The sequence below is a fragment of the Oryctolagus cuniculus genome, chromosome 2 (assembly GCF_051225735.1).
Source record: "Oryctolagus cuniculus isolate XC-2025 breed Fujian yellow rabbit chromosome 2, ASM5122573v1, whole genome shotgun sequence".
NCBI classification, from domain to species: domain Eukaryota; kingdom Metazoa; phylum Chordata; class Mammalia; order Lagomorpha; family Leporidae; genus Oryctolagus; species Oryctolagus cuniculus.
In genome coordinates this window covers 83,180,635-83,200,950 of record NC_142868.1, presented here as the reverse complement: position 1 = coordinate 83,200,950, position 20,316 = coordinate 83,180,635, and the positions used below count along the sequence as shown (strand labels likewise).

The 20,316-nt window shown below is 40.9% G+C and overlaps 1 protein-coding gene across 6 annotated transcripts in view; it reads right to left on the bottom strand.

Moving 5' to 3' along the window:
• The window catches only part of WRN (WRN RecQ like helicase), a 136,722-nt gene that overhangs the window by 90,013 nt on the left and 26,393 nt on the right, over positions 1-20,316 (bottom strand). For all 6 annotated transcript variants that reach the window (XM_089327330.1, XM_089327331.1, XM_051834114.3 and 3 more), the window contains exons 4-9: positions 16,895-17,040; positions 16,005-16,153; positions 15,098-15,247; positions 13,555-13,624; positions 6,974-7,088; positions 689-1,082 (exon numbers count right to left, since the gene is read on the bottom strand). In XM_089327330.1, coding sequence (XP_089183456.1) covers positions 689-1,082; positions 6,974-7,088; positions 13,555-13,624; positions 15,098-15,247; positions 16,005-16,153; positions 16,895-17,040 — 1,024 coding nt within the window. The remainder of the gene's footprint in view (positions 1-688; positions 1,083-6,973; positions 7,089-13,554; positions 13,625-15,097; positions 15,248-16,004; positions 16,154-16,894; positions 17,041-20,316) is intronic.

Below are 20,316 nucleotides of genomic sequence, written 5' to 3'. Positions count from 1 at the left end.
ATCTTTTTTTAAAAAATGTGTTTATAGCAAAAAATGCACAAGATTTGAGAGGTACAGGCATCTTAAGTAATTTTTAAACTAATGAAAAATGAATAAGAAATTAAGTAATTAACTTAATTAAGAAATTAAATGAATAAATGAGATACTGACTCTCCAGATGAAGGTAAACAGTAGTGTGAAGCAAAAACATCAAGAGTTTATTAGAAATTCTCTTACCCTATCAAGTAAAAAATCCTAGATCAGAAAATAAATACTCCCCAAAATCATCTCTGGAAGTGTAAACGCTAATACATGTATGAGAAATCCACAAAAGGGAGAGAGATAGCTAATATTTTAAAAGCATATGAAATGATAAAATGGCAAATACAACAAATGTGTACTGACACTACAGAACTTTTCCACTATATGTTATTTGGTATATTTGCAAATCAGAAGCAGCAACCTGATTTGCAAGCTAAATATGGCCCACTGTTTGTTTTTGTAGATAAAGTTTTATTGAAACACAGACAAGTACTTTTGTTTACTTAGTCAGTAGCTGCTTTCATACTACATTGGCAGAGCTAGGCAGCTGCAACCAAGACTTAATATCCTGTAACACTTACAATATCTACTATCTGCTCTTTTACAGAAAAACAAATCAGTCAACCCCTACTAATGAATTTAGAAGTGTTTTCTCGTTGTGCAGTACCTCAGCAGATGTGTTAGGAACATCGCTAACAGCTTTTTCCTGAGCCTGCTGTTCCAACATTTGGAGTTCATATTCTGTAATATCTAACGACATCAAACAAAATCTTTCCATATTCTCTTTTGATGTATTTTCTATTCCATCTTCAAATCCATCCTCTTGTTTTGTTTCATTTCCAAATATATCTTCTGCATTGCGTGTAACTAAATTATAATGTGTTGCGCCCCTTCTCTCATCGTTATCAATTTTATGTTCTATAATTTGAGTTGAGTCATCCGATGACGGTAAGTTAAAATCACTGCTGGGCCCCAGCTCTGTGTTCATGTCAGTTGAACCAAACAGCATCTTCCTCAGTGAATATACATTTTCTGAAATAGCCTTCAATAGTATAGAAATCCTAAAAAAAAGAATTTAAGAAAAGTTAATTCAACTTTGTTCTTTCTGACACTTCTTTATTTTTTATGTATTATTTATTTATTTATTTGACAGGTAGAGTTATAGACAGTAAGAGAGAGAGACAGAGAGAAAGGTCTTCCTTCCATTGGTTCACCCTGCAAAGGGCCACTACCGCCAGCACTGCGCCAATCCGTAGCCAGGAGCCAGGTGCTTCTTTCCTGGTCTCCCATGCAGGTGCAGGGACCCAAGCACAAGTTAATTCCACTTTAACTGTAGTAACTATAAGAAGTTGGAAGATTCTCAATGAATACAAGCTTTCTACAAAGATCCTTTGGAATACCGCTGCTCTTGATTCCCTAATGCTCTTATCTGATCATGGCTGATCGGATACTTTGGAGAACAGTTAGCACTTCTGCAACCCACATGGACTTGCAGCCTTACGAAGAGTTGATAGTGTTTGATCCAAAACTGTATGCCAGCTATATATTTCTGGGTAATTAATTTAATTACATGTAAAGTGATCAAAGATACCTGACCACAAAAAGCAAAAACGATTTCACTAAATCTGACGTTGAACACAGACTTGGCAAAATTCTTTAGTCAAAAAGCTATTTCATCAATTATATTCCAAATAACAGTTCAGAAGGAAAAAAATCTTAAAAATTCCCAGTATCCTGTATTCAGAATGCTTTCAGAATCTTAATTTTTCACCCTATATATATTAAAAAAAGGGGGGGGGGCAGTCCTGTGATATGGAAGGCTAAGCCTCCGCCTACAGTACCGACATCCCATTTAGGTGCCAGTTTGTACCCCAGCTGCTGCTATGGCCTGGGAAAGCAGTAGAAGGTGGCCCAAGTCCTTGGGCCCCTGCACCCATGTGGGAGACCTGGAAGAAGCTCCAGTCTCCTGGCTTCAGATAGATAGACAGCAGCTCTGGCCGTTGCGGCCAACTGGGAAGTGAACCAGAGGATGGAAGACCTTTCTCTCTGTCTCTCCATCTCTCCCTCTCTGTCTGTAACACTACCACTCAAATAAATTTGAAAGGCAGAGTTACAGAGAGAGTGAAGAGGACAGAGAGAGAAAGATGTCTTCCATCTGCTGGTTCACTCCCCAGTTGGCCGCAATGGCCAGAGCTGCTGTCTATCTGAAGCCAGGAGACAGGAGCTTCTTCCAGGTCTCCCACATGGGCACCGGGGCCCAAGGACTTAGGCCATCTTCTACTGCTTTCCCAGGCCATAGCAGAGAGCTGGATCAGAAGTGGAGCAGCCAGGACTTAAACTGGCACCCATATGGGATGCCGACACTGCAGGCGGTGGCTTTACCTGCTATGTCACAGCGCCAGCCCCAATAAATAAATCTTTAAAAAAAAAAACTGAAATTAGATTGCAGATGACAAATAATAGGTTTTACTTGACCAAGAAATACTGCAAAACTCCAGAGAGCAGGCTCATATTTTAATGAAAAGGCTTGATATACACCAAAAGATTGGGAATAAACATACATTAATGTGTTCATTTAAAAAAAAATTTATGAGCTCATGTTTTACTTAACTTGTCAATTCACTGATCAATCACTAGTTTTAACTGCAACATATACATGAATCTTTATGCTAATAAAAATGTTGTTGTGGGCCTGGTGCTGTGGCACAGCAGGTTAAAGCCCTGGCTTGTAGCACAGGCATCCCAAATGGGCGCCAATTCAAGTCCCCGCTGTTCCTCTTCCAACCCAGCTCTCTGCTAATGTGCCTGGGAAACAGTAGAAGATGGCTCAAGTAACTGGGCCCCTGCACCTACTGGGCCCCTGCTCCTGGCTCCTTCCTGGCTTTGGATTGGCCCAGATCTGGCCATTGCAGCCATTTGGAGAGTGAACCAGCAGATGGAAGGCCTCTCTCTCTGTGTCTCTACTTCTCTCTTTAACTATCTTTCAAATAAATAAAATAAATCTTTAAAAAAAAATTACGCTGTTTTACATCTTCAAAAACCTCAAAGCTGGGTATATATTCTTTAGATTAGAAAAAAAAGCCCTTCCCATCAATAGGTAAATATATCACATGAGAAAATACTGGTAAGATGCATTTGAATACATACAGACTAAATTTTACACCTTAATTGCGATTGCTATAATACTTTAACCAGGTGACTTTAAATGACTCTATTACAACCAAACCTGGTTAATTTAATGGAAAACCACTCCTGGAGTGAAAATAAGGCCAATCATCTTGTCTATCAGTTGTAGGTATTATTAAAGCAATTTTTACATATTGCACAAAAGCAGAAATTATAGCCAGTAAGGGGAGTATGATGACAAAAGTGATGTTTTATTATTTAATTACTGCTTCTGTTTAGGTCTTCTAATTTTTCTGTATTTAAAATCAATACTTAATAAAATCCGGCATACCTTTTAAATTTTTATATCAGTGATTCAAATAAAAATTTGATCTTCCCTGGTAATAAACTATCTAAATGCTGAGTTGTTTCAAGAGTTATTTCCACATTGCAACAGCATCATTAACGGCACTCCAAAGTTGGGTTCCAGTTTTACTTGACAACGTGTACACAGCAAAATTAAACTAAATCAAAAAACCAAAAACACTAGTTTTGTCTTTGAAAATTTATTTATCTATTTGATAGTCAAAGAGAGACAGAGGGAGATCTTCCATCTGCTGTTTCACTCTCCAGATGGCCCCAATGTCCCAGGAGCCAGGAGCCAAGAGCTCGTCTGCATCTGCCAGGCACTTGGGCCATCTTCTGCTCCTTCTCCCAGGCCATTAGCAGGGGGCTGGATTGGAACTGGAGCCGCCGGGACTTGAATCAGTGCCCATTGGGGATGATGGCATCATGGGCGGCAGTTTTACCTGCTACACAACACCAACCCCAAAACACTAATTTTAACAGTCTGAAATTCTTTAAATTTTATACAGAATATTTAGCAGAGCAGACATTTGGCCTGGTAGGTAAGATGCTGCTTGGGGCAGCTGCATCCATATTGGATGCAGAGACTGGGTTAGAGCCCTGGCCCTGCACTGGATTCCAGTGTCCTGCTATTGCAGATCCTGTAAGGCAGCAGGTCATGGCTCAAGCAGCCACACACATGGGAGACATGAATTGACTTCCTGGCTGCAAGATATTCGAGAAGTGAACCAGCAGGTGGGAGTGCTCTCCATCTCTCCCTTCTTTGTCTCTCAAATAAATAAATAAATTTTATATTTAGCATCACACTGAGCTACTCAAATATAAGAACAAATAATTTAGGGGGCCAGCGCTGTGGCACAGTGGGTTAAAGCCCTGGCCTGAAGCACTGGCATCCCATATGGGTGCCGGTTCTAGTCCTGGCTACTCCTCTTCAGATCCAGCTCTCTGCTGTGGCCTGGAAAGCAGTAGAGGATGGCCCAATCCCTTGGGCTCCTGCACCCACGTGGGAGACCCGAAGAAGCTCCTGGTTCCTGGCTTGGGATTGGCGCAGCTCTGGCCATTGCAGCCATCTGGGGAGAGAACTAGCAGATGGAAGACCTCTCTCTCTGTCTCTACCTCTCTCTGTAACTCTGTCCTTCAAATAAATAAAATAAATCTTTAAAAAAAAAAGAACAATTAATTTATTAAGAATTATTATGTGATACTGTTTAATTGTTAAATGTACAGGGAGCACTGTAACATACACACAGAGCAACAGTGGCAGAGACCAAGTAACGAGGCTGTAAGGGCTCCTTCACTCTGCACTAACATCAGGTTCGTGTAAGGTAGCAAATAACCCCTAACAAATACCAAAGGCCTTCCTGCCTTCTTCAGAAGACCTAGGGAGCTTTCCCTTCTTTTCTAGCATCAGTATGCATATGGGTAGTCTATGGACAGCCTCGCTGTGACAGCAACACACAACAGTGACAGGCTGAATTTAAACCAATGATTCTGGCCGGTGCCGCGGCTCAATGGGCTAATCTTCTGCCTGCAGCGCCGGTACCCCGGGTTCTAGTCCCGGTCAGGGCGCCGGATTCTGTCCCAGTTGCCCCTCTTCCAGGCCAGCTCTCTGCTGTGGCCCAGGAGGGCAGTGGAGGATGGCATAGGTCCTTGGGCCCTGCACCCCATGGGAGACCAGGAGAAGCACCTGGCTCCTGGCTTCAGATCAGCGTGATGCGCCGGCCGCAGTGCGCCGGCCGCGGCGGCCATTGGAGGGTGAACCAACAGCAAAGGAAGACCTTTCTCTCTGTCTCTCTCTCTCACTTTCCACTCTGCCTGTCAAAAAAAAATTAAAATGAAATAAAATAAACCAGTGATTCTGCAGTGCTGTGCACTACAGATACCTTCAGGGTCCATAAAGCCATCCCCTTCTTAACAAATCTCAAATTGTTCTTTTTAAGAGTTCTTAGTTCTAATTTTTATACTTTTGTCCTCTCTTTCAGACTGCCAGCTGTCACTTCCAGCTCTTGTGATGTGCACACCACTCCTTACTCACGTGAGTTTCAACTTTAATTTTAACGTGATATTCAACCTTGTTCAACTCTGTCTATAACTAAAGAGCAGATATGCACTGAGTGTGGCTTCAAATGCCACTGGAAATGCCATAAATATGGATGACATGCATCTCGGAGCTTGGCTTCCTCCTGGTTCTGAGGTGCAATCTGGATGAGTTAGGCATTTCTGTAGATGTGTTATGAAGAAATAAGAAGAAGGAAATAAGAGATCTCACTAGCTCTTATTTTGACACTAACCTTTAAGAACCAGTAATTCCCATTCTCAAGTTTTAAAAAAACTTACTTGGCTTTGCTGTTATGAAGCAAAGTATTAAGCACATGTAACTTCCATCTGATAGATATTTTCATTGCTAGTACGAAACTCTGAAATGCATGTAAAAATCACATGAAAGGTGATTTTTTTTTTAAACATAAGTTCAATGATGGAAAAACGTAAAAATGAGAAAGAGGTAATTTTACTAGTATCCTTCCACCTTTGAAAGTGCCGTGTTTTGGAAATTCTCAAAGCTACGCAAAAACTGCTACAACAATCTAATGGGGTGGAGGGTAACTGAGAAAAAGAGCTGATTCTATCACATTTCCAAACCCCTCAACCAAAATCTATCATACATCTCACCCAAAAAAAAAAGTGAATACTGCATTTTTTTTAAGAGTCAGAATTCTTTCTGTTCCCATTAATGGCTTTTCATTTCTACAAAGTTATTTCTTTCCTCAAAATTATATTACCACATTGTAACTGTTCACTGTTCAAGAGCAATTCTGCGGTTAGAGATCTAACAAGTAAGTCATTCTGCAGTGAAGGCCTGGGTGAAGCCTGCCTCCAAAAGGTGCTAACTACACAGCACCTGGAGTTCAAAGACTATTCATTTGTACAGGATATTTGCTTCAAATACCTGAAGTTATTTAGTGCTTTATCTATAAAACAATCTTTAAAGACTGAATGCCTTTTGTTCTGACAGTCTGCTAATTACGTAGGAATTTCAAATAATAATCAAACAACTACAAAAAAAAAGCTTTCAAGTAAAAATGTTGCTTTTATTTAGATTTCAAGTGACCAAACTATAAATGTAATTAAGTAAAAGATCTTCATAAACAGAAACAAAACTCCATATGTCACACATTTCACTCTATGTGTACGTATTTTGCTTTGACAAAAATATAAATATAATTTCAAAAAGTATAATATGAATTAACTTTACATTATATTTCTCCGTTCCATAAAACATCATATAAACTAGACAGAAAAGCCTTAAAGCTTTGGATGCACTCTTTAACAAGTGGAAAGGTATTTCTCAAATTTATACATCAATCTATGCTTGTGAATTCAAGCAAATTTGCATGGGTCTACGTTAAAGGACTTAATTCTCAACATAGAGGGAAAGGCAGTAAGAACAAACAGAAATGATAAAACATAATATTGAACGAACCTCTGTGGATTTTCCAATTTTCTCAAAGTGTCAGGAAGCTGGTTGGCCAGATCCATCACCTCCTCAGAGATCGAAGTCAACTGTTTCTTCATATCACTAGGTAGGATTTCTTCCCCTGGCGGGACAAAACCAACACTAATTTTCACACCACAAAGCAGAGATATTTATTTAGTCACTTCATTAAATAGCATTAGAACTCAGAACTTAAATGAATTCCAACAAAATGACTTCCTCATCTAATCCCTAAATCACCTTAGTCACTTTACTTCCCTTTCCAATTTTTGTTGTTTTAACTTCTGAATAAATTCCCAGTGATCTGCAGTCATACATAGTACAAACCAGGCCTATGAAAAAGGAGAAGGCAGAAATGAAATATAGGAACCCATCTGCACTATTTCAAAATGAGAAATCACTGTAACACCTCATGGGCTGCTTCTTAAGTTTGGTAAACATTACCTTATCCAACAGTCATTCCTCACTCCTCCATTATCAGTCATCACCGAAATCAAATCACGACTTTTCTATTCAGTGATCACCTTCCAAATCCCCAGCTTCAGTCTGTGTGGTTCGCTCATCATTCTCCATCAACAGCGCAAGACCTGCCCTTCTTGCCAAACCCTTCTCCTGCTTAGAATTTCTTCAGCACCACTCTTCTTGTCTTGCCAAAAGCCCCGCTCCTTGGGAGCATGCGGGACAGCACTATACAACCTGGTATTACTGAGTGCTACAGTTATCTTGTGATCTCAAAACCATATCCCCCTTAGTTGCTGAAGATTTCAGCACCTGGTTCACTAACTGTCTTTCCCACTACTATCCCCATGATCATTCCTTATGAGTCCAACATCCACAAAGATGCTCCATCCAATGGTGTGGCCTTTTCAGTTCCTGGACCCCTTCATTTCCAACAATCTTTCCCTTGATTGACCTCAGGCACACATTCCATCATCAGACCCCTGACCTTATAACCGCCAGTAAAGTCTCCACCTCCAAAGTTCAGTGGCTTTAAGCAGTTCAACCTCTGAACACTGCCACGCCTTTCTCCCAGCCTGCTTTCCCTAACTCAACAAGTCTTTGACACTTTCAGAACCAAACCCACCAACCCAGCCCACGTTTTCCTTGCCTGTTAACCTCCTGCTCCCACTCTCCACCAAGTCCTTCTTTTCTTAGCTGCATTATAGTAATCATTCCTCTATACACAGGAGTATAAATTCTTAACTCCTTTGCTCTCCCCTCCCTCCAAGGTACTTACCTGGAGAAAATCCTGCTCTATTTATGTCTAGCTTTTCTTCTTTTTAACCTACTTTTTTAAGATTTATTTTGTGTATTTGAAAGAGAGAGTTACAGAGGGAGGTAAAGAGAGAGAGGTCTTCCACCTGATGGTTCATTCCCCAGATGGCCACAACAGCCAGAGCAGAGCCAATCCCAATCCAGGAGCCAGGAGCATCTTCCAGGTCTTCCACGTGGGTGCAAGAACCCAAGGACTTGGGCCATCTTCTACTGATTTCTCAGGCCATAGCAGAAAGCTGGATTGGAAATGGAGCAGCCAGGACTTGAACCGGCACCCGTATGGGATCCAGGTGCTGCAGACCAGGGATTTAACCCGCTGCACCACAAAACTGGCCCCATTTTTAACCTACTTGATGCTTACATAGAAACGGCTGAATGTAGTTAAAAAGAAAAGACAACTCTGATGACAAATTTGACTTTAAATTCATGATACAGATCCAAAATAAACCCTCAGTTCTGACTGTCAGTTCTTCTACATTTCCCACTCTCTATCTCTCAGGACTACTATTTCACACCTTCTTCCTTTTCTTTCACCCCTAACACCTGCTCATCTCTCCTTGACTAAAGGAACACAAACATCTCTATTTCATTAGGAAAACAGGATTAGTCTATAAGCTCATCTCTTATTCCCACTTACAGCAAAATTCCTTGAAGAGCTGCCCACACTCACTGTCTCAGATTTTCTGCTCCCATTTCCAGCTAAGCTTTCACCTCCGGCAGTACAGCAAAACTGCCACTGGAGGGGAGGCTCTCGGCGTCCACTCTGTCAAACCCAATCTAGATCCCTATCTCAAACTTGCAGATTTAGAGCACTTCACAAATCTCCCTCACTTGGCTTCTGAACTCAGCTCCTGCACCTGTCCCTTTGTTAGTGCCCCTTCCCAGGCCACTTTGCTGCTTTCTCTTCATCTTCCTGACTTCAGATGATGGCGCACCCTCGATGCCAATACTTCCACGCTCCTTAATTGCCTACATTCCCTACTTTATCTGGTTTGATTTCCAAAATTACATCTCCAACTGCAACCTTTCCCTTGAATTCCAGAATGACACTGTGAGCTAAGACATCTTCTCGGACATTAATGCACATCTAAAATTTAGCATGCAGAACATAGAATTCTGTATTTTTCTCAACCAAATCTCTTCTTCTGATAACTTTCCACTACAACAGCTCCTTCCATTCATGAGTTTGTCTGATAATATCTCCATTCTTTTAAGTCTGTATTTCTCACCCGTTAGAGAATTGATAAGCAAACCCTTCACAAAGTACTATTCCTTCAAAGTACCTCAGAGTTCCCCACTCCTCTGCTGTCACTGGCCTAGTCCAATTATCATCTCTTGCCTGGACTATCACAACAGCTTCCTAACGCCATGCCTAAACACGTGTCCTCTCACAGCTGCCAGAAAAACGCTTTTAAAATAAAATTTTAATCCCTTCATTCTTCTGCTCCACACCCTCTGAGGATTTCTCATCGCCGCCATTAATAAAACATGAAGTCAGATCCTCAGCCCACAGTACCCTAGAATGATCTGGCTCTGGCTGGTTTTCCAGCTGCGTTTCCTACCACACTCACCCTGATTTATTTTGCTTCAGTTACGCTCACTCGTCCTCAGGAGGTGAGCAATCCCCCTCGGAGGCCTTGCCCTGCCTTTCCTCCGGACCTGCAGTGCTCTTCCTTCAGACACCCACATCTCTGGCACCCCTCCCGTTAGTCAGATGAAACGGAGGGGCTTGGTCTAGTTTGTTCACAGTGAATTTTCCCTAGCAACTCTAAAGGCACTTGACATGTAAGAGGCCTTCAACACACACATGTTACAGGAATGAATGTTTATTTCCTCTTCAACCAAGCTTTTGAAGAAGGTAGTTCCCACGTGCTTTGAGTACATTCCTGATACAACTGATTCCTCTATTGGAGTTAATATAATGTCCGCTCACCATACCTCTCCTTCACTGCCACTATGGTTATAGTACCTTCATGCTACCAAAGCCTATAGACTCTCCTGTTTAATAAATCATGCACCAAATGCCCACTCTCTCCTTGAAATACTCCTTTGTTACCCAAGATATGAAAGCTACTACTGCAAAAATTTACAAATGATTTCCACATTGCCAAACCCAATGATTAATTCTAAGTCCTGAGATTCTCAAACTCTGTTGAATTTAAAATAGTTGACAATGGCCTCTTCATACTCTTCACTTGGTTTTCTGCACACCATCCTTACTAATTTCCTTGTATGCCTGTAGCAACTCCACGCAAGCATCAAGCATAATGAGCTGCTCAGGACTTCTTAGTCATAATTCTTTAACTCAAACTATCTTCTGAGTTACATCCTGTACTTGTGCATCTAAGCGCCTACTGGCCACCTCCTCGCTGAATCTTGCAGGCTTCCTTTCTTTAGCATACCTAAAATCAACCACAGGATTTCTCAGCCCCAAATCTTGCTCTTCCTTGTCATTGTTTTTCAACCCTGCTGTTCATGCTAGCTGAGTAATTATCCCTGGTAAATGCTTCTCTTTGTTCCTACAAATTCTATTAATTCTACTGATCTATTAAGTGTAGTTTGAATCTATTTCCACCCTCAGAACGGACAACCAGTTCAAGTTACTACCACCTCTCACTTGGAATATAGTCATAGCCTCCCCAGAGATCCTCCCACTATGGCACTTGTTCTCTTCCAATCCATTTTCTATTCTAAAGTTCAAGTTGTTCTGTTCAATGTACCACATTTCACTTCTATGTTTAAAACCCTCAATAGCTTCAACTGCTCTTAACATGGCTTATCTTCTTTCCTTCTTCTGCTTCCTTTCATCACTCACCCCGCCATACTCAACGGTTTACCATATTGAACTATTTCAACTGCCTATTGATATCATGATCTGTCTCAACTCTGAAACTGCACCCGCCGTTTCCTGTGCCTACAACATTTTCCTTTACTCTGGAACTAACCAACTCTTGCTCGTATTTCTAGTCTTGTCGCTTTCTCCAGGAAATATTCTTGAATACCTCCAAGTATGTGCATCATGTCAGCGCTCAAAAAGCTTTGGATTTCAGGGCATTTTGTATTTCAGATGATGATGTTCAACCTGTAGTAACAACTCTACACATATCACTGTGGGTACTTTCAATGCTATGATCCTCTCTGTATTCACAAGTATTCTGTGAAACAGAGTATTATGCTATTACCAACATTGTAAACATGGGAAAACGAGTGTATCCCAGATCACAGAGCTGGGATTCCACCACTGGTCTACACAACACAAAAGTTTGTACTCATCCACTCCGTACATGACTCATTTTGTTGTCACTGACCTATCAAAACATCTAAGACGAGAACTGAAACCAAATGAAGTGGCCACCCCTTTGTGAGAAAAACAGCAGAAAATATTTAGAACTTAAACCAGTATACTATAAGGCAAATTATATATTATATTGCATTGTATATAATGCTGTGTAAATATTTATAACAAGGGCACACCATCTGCAGACTGGGAAAGAGCCAGTTAATTCCTTAATGTTATCATAATCACAAAATCCCAACTCTAGAAGCCTAATGAATAGCTTTGCTGCAAAGTAGAAGCAGACTTTTGTTTTACATTTTTCAGTCTTTCCTTATTTACTTTCATTTTTTATTTGAAAGGCAGAGAGACAGAGAGAAAGAAATACACAGACAGACAGGAGGAGATCTTCTAGTTCACTCCTCCCAAATGGCCACAACAGCCAGAGTGGGCTAGGCCACAGTCAGGAGCCCGCACCTCAATCTGGGTCTCTCACATAGGAATAGAAGTAACAAGCCCTGTTTTGCTACAGGTAACATACCCAAATTGCTAATCTTTAATTTTTGTTGTTGTTTTAAGATTTATTTTATGGAGCTGGTATTGTGGCATAGCAGGTTAGGCCTCTGCCTGCAATGCCAGCATCCCATATGGGCACTGGTTTGAGACCCGGCTGTGCTCCACTTCCAATCCAGCTCCCTGTTAATGTGCCTGGGAAAGCAGTGGGAGGCCCAGAAGAAGTTCCAGGTTCCTGTATTCAGCCTGGCCCAGCCCTTGTAGAGATGGCCATTTGGAGAGTGAACCAGAAGATGGAAGATATCTCTCTCTATCTATGTCTCTCCTCCTGTCTCTGTAACTCTGCCTTTCAAATAAATAAAAAATAAAATCTAAAAAAAAATTTATTTTATTTATTTGAAAAGCAGAGTTAGAGAGAGAGATCTTCTATCTACTAGTTCACTCCCCAAACAGCCACAATGTCTGAAGCTAAGCCAAGCCAAAGCCAGGAGCCCAGAATTTCTTCTGGGTCTCCCATGTGGGTGCAGGGGCCCAAGCACTTGGACCATCTTTTGCTGCTTTTCTAGGAGCATCAGCAGGGATCTAGATGGGAAATGACAGAGCTGGCACTGAAACTGGCATCCATACAGGATGCCAGCATTGCAGGCAGCAGCTTCACCCATTATGCCACAGCACTTGCCTTTGTTTTGCATTTCTTCTTGAGAGGCAAAGAAACAGAAAGTGCACCCATCCACTGGTACACTCCTCAAATGCCGATAATGGCCAGAGTTGGTGCCAGAGGCCAGGAATGCAACAGAGGTCTCTCAGTAACCCAACGGGTAGAGCCATCACCTACTGTCTCCCAGGGTTGTACATGGCAGGAGTCAGGAACTAGAGAGGGGAATCAAACCCAGGCAGTCCAGTTCGAGATGCGGGCATCTTAACCACGAGGCTAAATGCTCATTCCCCAGCTCCAGTCTTTCCTGAAGGACTTACGTGTGTAGGTATGTGTGTATACATGGATGTATGTATTTATGTGACAGAGAGAGAGAGGGAGGGAGATAAAGAGAGAGAGATTTTCCATCCATTGGTTCACTCCCCAAATGGAAACAACAGCCAGGTCTGTGTCAGGCCAAAGCCAGGAGCCTCAAACAACATTCTGGTCTCTCACATGGGCGGCAGAGGCCAAGGACTTGGGTCAGCTTCAGCTGCCTCCCAGGTGCATTAGCCGGAAGCTGCATTGGAAGGGAAGCAGCCAGGATTTGAATCAGCACGCTGACGTTCGATGCCAGTGTGGTAAGCGGTGGCTTCTCACAAGCAGCAGCTTAACCCGCTGTACCACGACACCAGCTCCCCCAAATTCTGATCTTTAACCCTGACAGAGCTCACCTTAGTGTCAAGGTTACCCAGACATTCAAGAGATTGTAATAATAAACACTTTGCAGATGTATGAATCTTGCCTTTTGAAGATAAGCCTTACAGATGAGCAAATGCACATTTTATCTTTTATTTCTAGATCATAACATACCTTCACTTATAGCAAACATTTGCACAGCATCACCCAAAATTTCAAGTTTTCGATAAATGATGAGACCAGCCTATAGGAAAACAGGAAAATAAAAGGAGCATGCTAAAGATAACCAAAATAAAGCTACATATCCCATATTTAGAAAAATCCAATAGAATGATTCCCAAAAAACTGAATTCAACCTATTGTTATACACAGATCTGTATGTCCTGCTTTAGCTACACACCAGCCTTGAGAACAGAGAAACTAAGCTGCCTAAGCCTTAACATAAAAGCTGAAGTTTTTACTTATTAATGGTGCATATTATAAGCAGGTATGCAAATCAAATAACCTGCAAATAGAACCTAACGAAACACAATGTAGGAGAAATCTGTTCTGACTACAGACATCCACCTCCTGCTATTTCATCACACCAGCCGAGGACATTAGTCAGTGCGTGGTCAGTCCTCCACCTAAGCAGTGTTTAACTGGAACAACCAAATCAGACTGACTTTTCACAATAAAAGTGCTGCTGAATTTGTGCTACCTCTCAACAGTTTTGTGATTTTTTTTAAAGGAAATTTATCACTCTACTTCTCTGACAAAAAATGACTTTTTTTCTGGTTACGAATCAAAGGAGTTTCCATTACTAAAAACAGATGCTAAGAGGGAAACAAGATACTCATCTGTGAAGGGAAGTATGAACTGGGGAGAAAGGAATTCACAGTGGAATAAAATATATTTCTTAGATTAAAAAACAGGGGCCAGTGCTGTGGCATAGGTGTTAAAGCTGCCACCTGTGATGCCGGCATCCCTTATGGAGTCCTGGCTACTCCACTTCCAATCCAGGTCCCTGCTGATAGCCTGGGAAAGCAGAAGATCGCCCAGGCCATTGCAGCCAAGTGGGGGACCCAAAAGAAGCTTCTGGCTTTGGCCTGGCTCAGCCCCGGCCATTTAGGAAGCAAACTAGCCAATGGAAGATCTCTGTCTCTCTTTCTCCCTCTCTCTGTAACTCTGTCTTTCAAATAAATAAATAAATCTGAAAAAAAAATAATCACAGTAGCTCAATATATGAAGTAAGACTTCACTATGTACAAACTTGTAAATATGAAAATATGTCTAGCAGCATCAGTAAGTTAAATCTGAAGGCAATTTTTCTAAATTTACCCCACATTTTAAATACAAATACATGGAAGAAGGCCAGTTCCAATATAGAAACGGTCTTGTACTTAATTTTATTCTGAAGTTGCCTATGTAACCAAATGTTTCATCAATACCATTTGTGCTTGCTCAGTTTCAGAGTTCACTTTTTTTATATATACAAATTGGACATCATTTTGGCTGCATGACAATGAAAATAATTAGCGTGAAAAATCTGTTGAATGGCACTCGCTAATTAATATCAAGAATTAACAGTATCACTAACTGTCTTCCTAAGCATTTTTAATGCCAAACTGACTTTAAATATTTCAGTTGAGTTTGTGTGAGTACCACAATAAAATTTTTGTAAGGTAATTTATGATAGAGTTTAAACATACACCACAGTCTGAAGATCTTTACGTACGTAAGCGTCAGTGGCTGCGTACAGTTTCTGGTCCTCAGTGAGAGGAAAATTACTCCAATTGCTACAGCGGATGGACTTGTCTTTCAGAAGCTGTTTACCTAGGAGGTGCTTAACCAGACCATTGAGGCTCCAGGTCTCTGCACATTTCAGCTAGAAGTAATGAAAAATCGACATAGCAAAAATCATTTCCATCTGTCTGATATTCATAAATACCATCAAATGGCCATACCACAGACAAAATTGGAAATCTTACACCAAAATGCAACCCAGAGATAGTTGTCAATAAATCTGCTGACATTAACAAAAAAAAAAAAACAAACTCATTTACAGTCTATATTATGAAAATTTAATTCTGGAATTCTCCAATGTAAGAATTAAAGTTCCTGGACTTTAAAAAAACTGTCCCTGGAAAAAAGTTGAATGGGCTGTTAGGTTTTCTACTTCCCAGCTATACAAATACTTGGCTAAATTTGAGAATTTATATTAATGATGTCATTAATAAAAAATGTGATATATGAGTAGTAGAAATGATGGTCAAACTTTCACTAACAGCAAGACACAAGAGCTGCATTATACCCTTTAAAAAGAAAAAAGTTACAAGCATAAATGCATTAAAAATATAAGATGTAATATTTAAATTTATACATTTATGAAACAAAGTAAAAGAGTACTAAGAACTGGAGGAAGTGAAGGAGGATTCTTGCTTAAATAGTTTGCCAAGACAATGGATTTAGAAATGGAAATTTTAATTATGGAACAGTCACATGGAACTTTTTTATTGCTATGAAAACATTATACAGTATAAATTATTTTCTCAAAACATGTAATATTTGGATAGAAGGCACATTCTGTGAAGCACAAAGTTACCTTGTTTATGAAAGATAGCACAGAGACAGATTATTTCTACCTTTTCATTGGCAACATCTGTCAACTCCACAAAGCTCTTCAATTTGATGTCAAAGTCACGGAGAAGTTTCCACTGATCTCCTTCAATTCCTATGCCTGCTTTTTTAATTGCCTTATTTTCAAGCAACATTTTTAATCCCTGGGGAAAAACTGTAACATTTTATTGTTACCTCCATAAATTCTGTCAAGTATGATGGATTTATTTTCTACTTCTTATACATACTATGTTTGTTTTCAAATTTTGCTTATGTAACACGCTGACTGATGGATGACAAGCATAAATAATTGTGGGCATACTTCATTGCATTGGTCTCCACCTTCCTATGCTTTGAAGATACTGAATGGTTCACAAATTGATGGCTTGTAGTCGCCCTGTGTCAAACAAGTCTATCAGTGCCATTTTTCCAGCAACTTGGATGACTGCCAGCATTTTTTAGCACTAAAGAATTTTTAATAAGGTGTATACATTGATTTTTTGACATAATTCTATGACACATTAACATACTATAACTTTCATGTGTACTGGGAAATCAAAAAATTTTAGTAACTTGCTTTATCGAGGTGATCTGGAACCAAACCCACAGTATCTCTGAGGTACCACCTATCCTTCAAATGCCACCTCTGCTTATACCAGCACCATACATATTCCTGGTGACAGAGCCTCTCTAAACTTTAACTCTCTCTTCTCTTAAACAAGAAAAATACCAATACCTCACAGGGTGTTACGAAAGTTAAATGAAATAGGATGTGAGCAAATCAGACAAAACACAAATAAGCAAATGTAAGATAATGAGAGAAGCGCTAGCTACTGAAAGAGCTGAATTTGATAAATTAAAAAGTTGATATATTACAATTATCAGGCCTATGAAAATCAAACAAAGAGATACCAACCTGACATAGAAGAAATGTGAAACAAATAACATTTGCTCTCTGACACACACAACTGAATTAGTGCAACTCTACTTGATTTCCCTTTAGTGTACACTGGTGGCCATTCCATGTCAAATCCCACCACGTCACCATCAGACAGACTCATGCTAAAGGGGGAAAAATAGTGTAAAATTAAAATTCATTAAAATTTGAACTTCTGCATAGCTAAAGACATCATTCAAAAAACAAAAACTGGGCCTGATGCTGTGGCATAGTGGGCAAAGCTGCCACCTGCAGTGTTGGCATCCCATATGGGCGCCGGTTCAAGTCCCAGCTGTTCCACTTCAGATCCAGCTCTCTCCCAGCTACAGCCTGGGAAAGCAGTGGAAGATGGCCCAAGTCTTTAGAGACCCGGAAGAAGCTCCTAGCTCCTGACTTCAGATTGGCTCATTAGCAGGTGGCCATCTGGGGACTGAACCAGCAGATGGAAGACCTCTCTCTCTTTGCCTCTGCCTCTCTGTAACTCTGCCTTTCAAATAAATAAATCTAGGCCAGTGCCGCGGTTCAATAGGCTAATCCTCTGCCTGCGGCACCAGCACACCGGGTTCTAGTCCCGGTTGGGGCACCAGATTCTGTCCCGGTTGCTCCTCTTCTTGTCCAGCTCTCTGCTATGGCCCGGGAATGCAGTGGAGGATGGCCCAAGTGCTTGGGCCCTGCACCCCATGGGAGACCAGGAGGAAGCACCTGGCTCCTGGCTTCAGATCAACGTGGTGCGCCGGCTGCAGCACACTGGCCGCAGCAGCCATTGTGGGGTGAACCAACGGAAAAGGAAGACCTTTGTCTCTGTCTCTCTCTCTCACTGTCCACTCTGCCTGTCAAAAAAAATTTTTGAAAAAATTAAAAAATTAAGAAATAAATAAATCTTAAAAAAAAGAAAAAAAGACAAATCACACTGGGGTGAGTTTTATGGTGCAACAGATTCAGCAACCACCTGGAATATCCACAACCCATATGTGAAAAGCCTGGGATTAAGTCCCACCTGGACTTCCAACTCAGCTTCCTGCTAATGAGTCTTGGAAGCAAATGACAATTCAAATACTCGGGTTCCTGCCATCCATGTGGGAGACCTAGATGGAGTTCCTGGCTCCTGGCTTTGGCCTAAACCAGACCCAGCTGGCTGGGGGACTGAACCAGCAGATAGAAGATCTCTGTCACTCCTTCTCTGGGTCTCTCTCTTTCAAATAAATAAATAAATCTTTCAAAAAAAAAAAAAAAGATAAACCACAGACTAATTTGTCTATGATATATACAACTAATAGTAAATAGTCAGAAAATATTAAAAATTATCTGAAAAATAAATAGGAAAAGACAAATAATTCAGCAGGAAATATGAAGAAAACCAAAAACAAGGAAATCCAAAGAGCCAATAAAGTCCAATATGTGAAATCACTAGAAACCAGAGAAATGCAAATTGAATTCTATCCGCCTGGCAGGCAAAAATGAAAGACTCACAACATCAAGTCCTGGGAAGGATTTCAATAGTGGGATCGCTCATTTCAGATGAGTATATACATTGGCAAAATCTTCTTGGAAAAAAACTTTAACAATATCTACTTGAAAACGTATAAACACCAAGACTTGGAAAATTTTTCTTCATAATACATGAAACTCATGTGTACGTAGAAACACAAATGTTTAAAGAATGTTCATTGCAAGATTGCGCCTACTGGCACCAAACTGCAAACAAATTAAATTTCTCCCAAGAGAATGGACAAATTGTGACAACTGAAACAGTGGGAAATCATCTAAAAGTTAAAATGCAACTACACACATGGAACAACAAGAAAAATCTCAGAAACTTGTTGAGAAAAAGATAAGCTGCAGAGTATTCTTATAGTCTGATAGCACTTTTTGAAGTTTTAAAATTGGTAACACAATTTATATAATATTTATATAACGTTTTGGGATATAAAAGTATAAAACACTATTACAAAAAACGAATGAGTGAATGCTAAACACCTAACTCACAACAGGGGTTATCTCAGAGAGGTGTGGGGGAGTGCGGGGGAGGTCAGAAAGAACATACATGGGGCATCTGCTGTATTTTACCGTTTCATTTATTAAAGGTTTGAAGCAAATAAATATTAAGATCTGATAAAGCCAGAGCACCTGTGTTCATCTTAGTACTATTGTTGCTTATATTTGCCTATTTCATATTTTTTAAAAAATTAAAAATATATTGGGGCCAGCACTGTGGCACAGCTGGTTAAAGCCCCAGCCTGCAATACTGGCATCCCATTTGGGCACCGGTTCAAGTCCTGGCTGTTCCACTTCTGACCCAGCTCCCTGCTAATGGGAAAGCAGGAGAGGATGGCCCCTGCACCCATGTGGGAGACCCAAAAGAAGCTCCTGGCTCCTAGCTTCAGATTGGCTCATCTCTGGCTGTTGTGGCCATTTGGGGAGTGAACCAGTGGATTGAAGACTCTCTCTGTCTCTCTGTAACTCTTTCAAATAAATAAAATTAATCTTTTTAAAAAAATTTTAAATATTTCAAAAAATAGAAGAAACTCAACTGCTGTGGCAGGCCAGGAGAGCTTAGCAGGGACCAGACTCATACTCCCAACATAAATAAACTGAAGACTAGACACAATATTTATAACTGTTTCTAGACACTAGACAGTAGGCAGAGTAGAGCTGTGGTCTCTGAGGGAAGGGAGACAAAGGGTGAGCCTTCCACGGCCCCAGCGTTCTGCCTGGAACATACTCCACACAATAGGACAGAGAGAGAAATCCCCAGGAGAGCACTGAGGAGGCAGAGCTCAGAGGCGGGGAGGCTGGGGCAGCTCAAAGTTGAGGGGCAGAGTTCTCAAGAGACAGATAGGCAGGAAAAGACCTCCAGAAATTGTCACAGGAGTCTCCTTGAGTCTTCACAGACTACTTAGACACGTGTGCATAGATTGAAACTATGAGGTCAACAAATGAACCAGAGATCTATTGTGGTGGAATGAGAAGGCCATGCCAAGATGGCCGCTGGCAACGGACACTGCCTGGCAACAGGCTGTGATTGGATGGCTTTGGAAACCACATGACAACGGAGCGTGACTAGCAACAAGCTGTGATTGGATGGCTTTGGAAACCACATGGCAACGCAGCCTGCCTCAGGCTGTGATTGGTTAGGGCATAAACCGCTCCTTGACCAGACTGGCTGCATTGGCTATTTAAGTTGCTGTACCAACTGAAATAAACCAGTCTGCAGGCTGCTCTGGCTCTGCTTTCACAGACCCCTCTGTGTGGTAACTCTGCGCCTCTTGTCCCCACTAAGCTCCTCCTTTCAGAAGAATCCACAGCAACAATGTATAAGCTGAACAACTCCTGAGGGAGGAGATGCTGCCTGCTGAAAAATCATAGTAGTAGAGGGATTGGGCCTAGTGTGTACACCACTG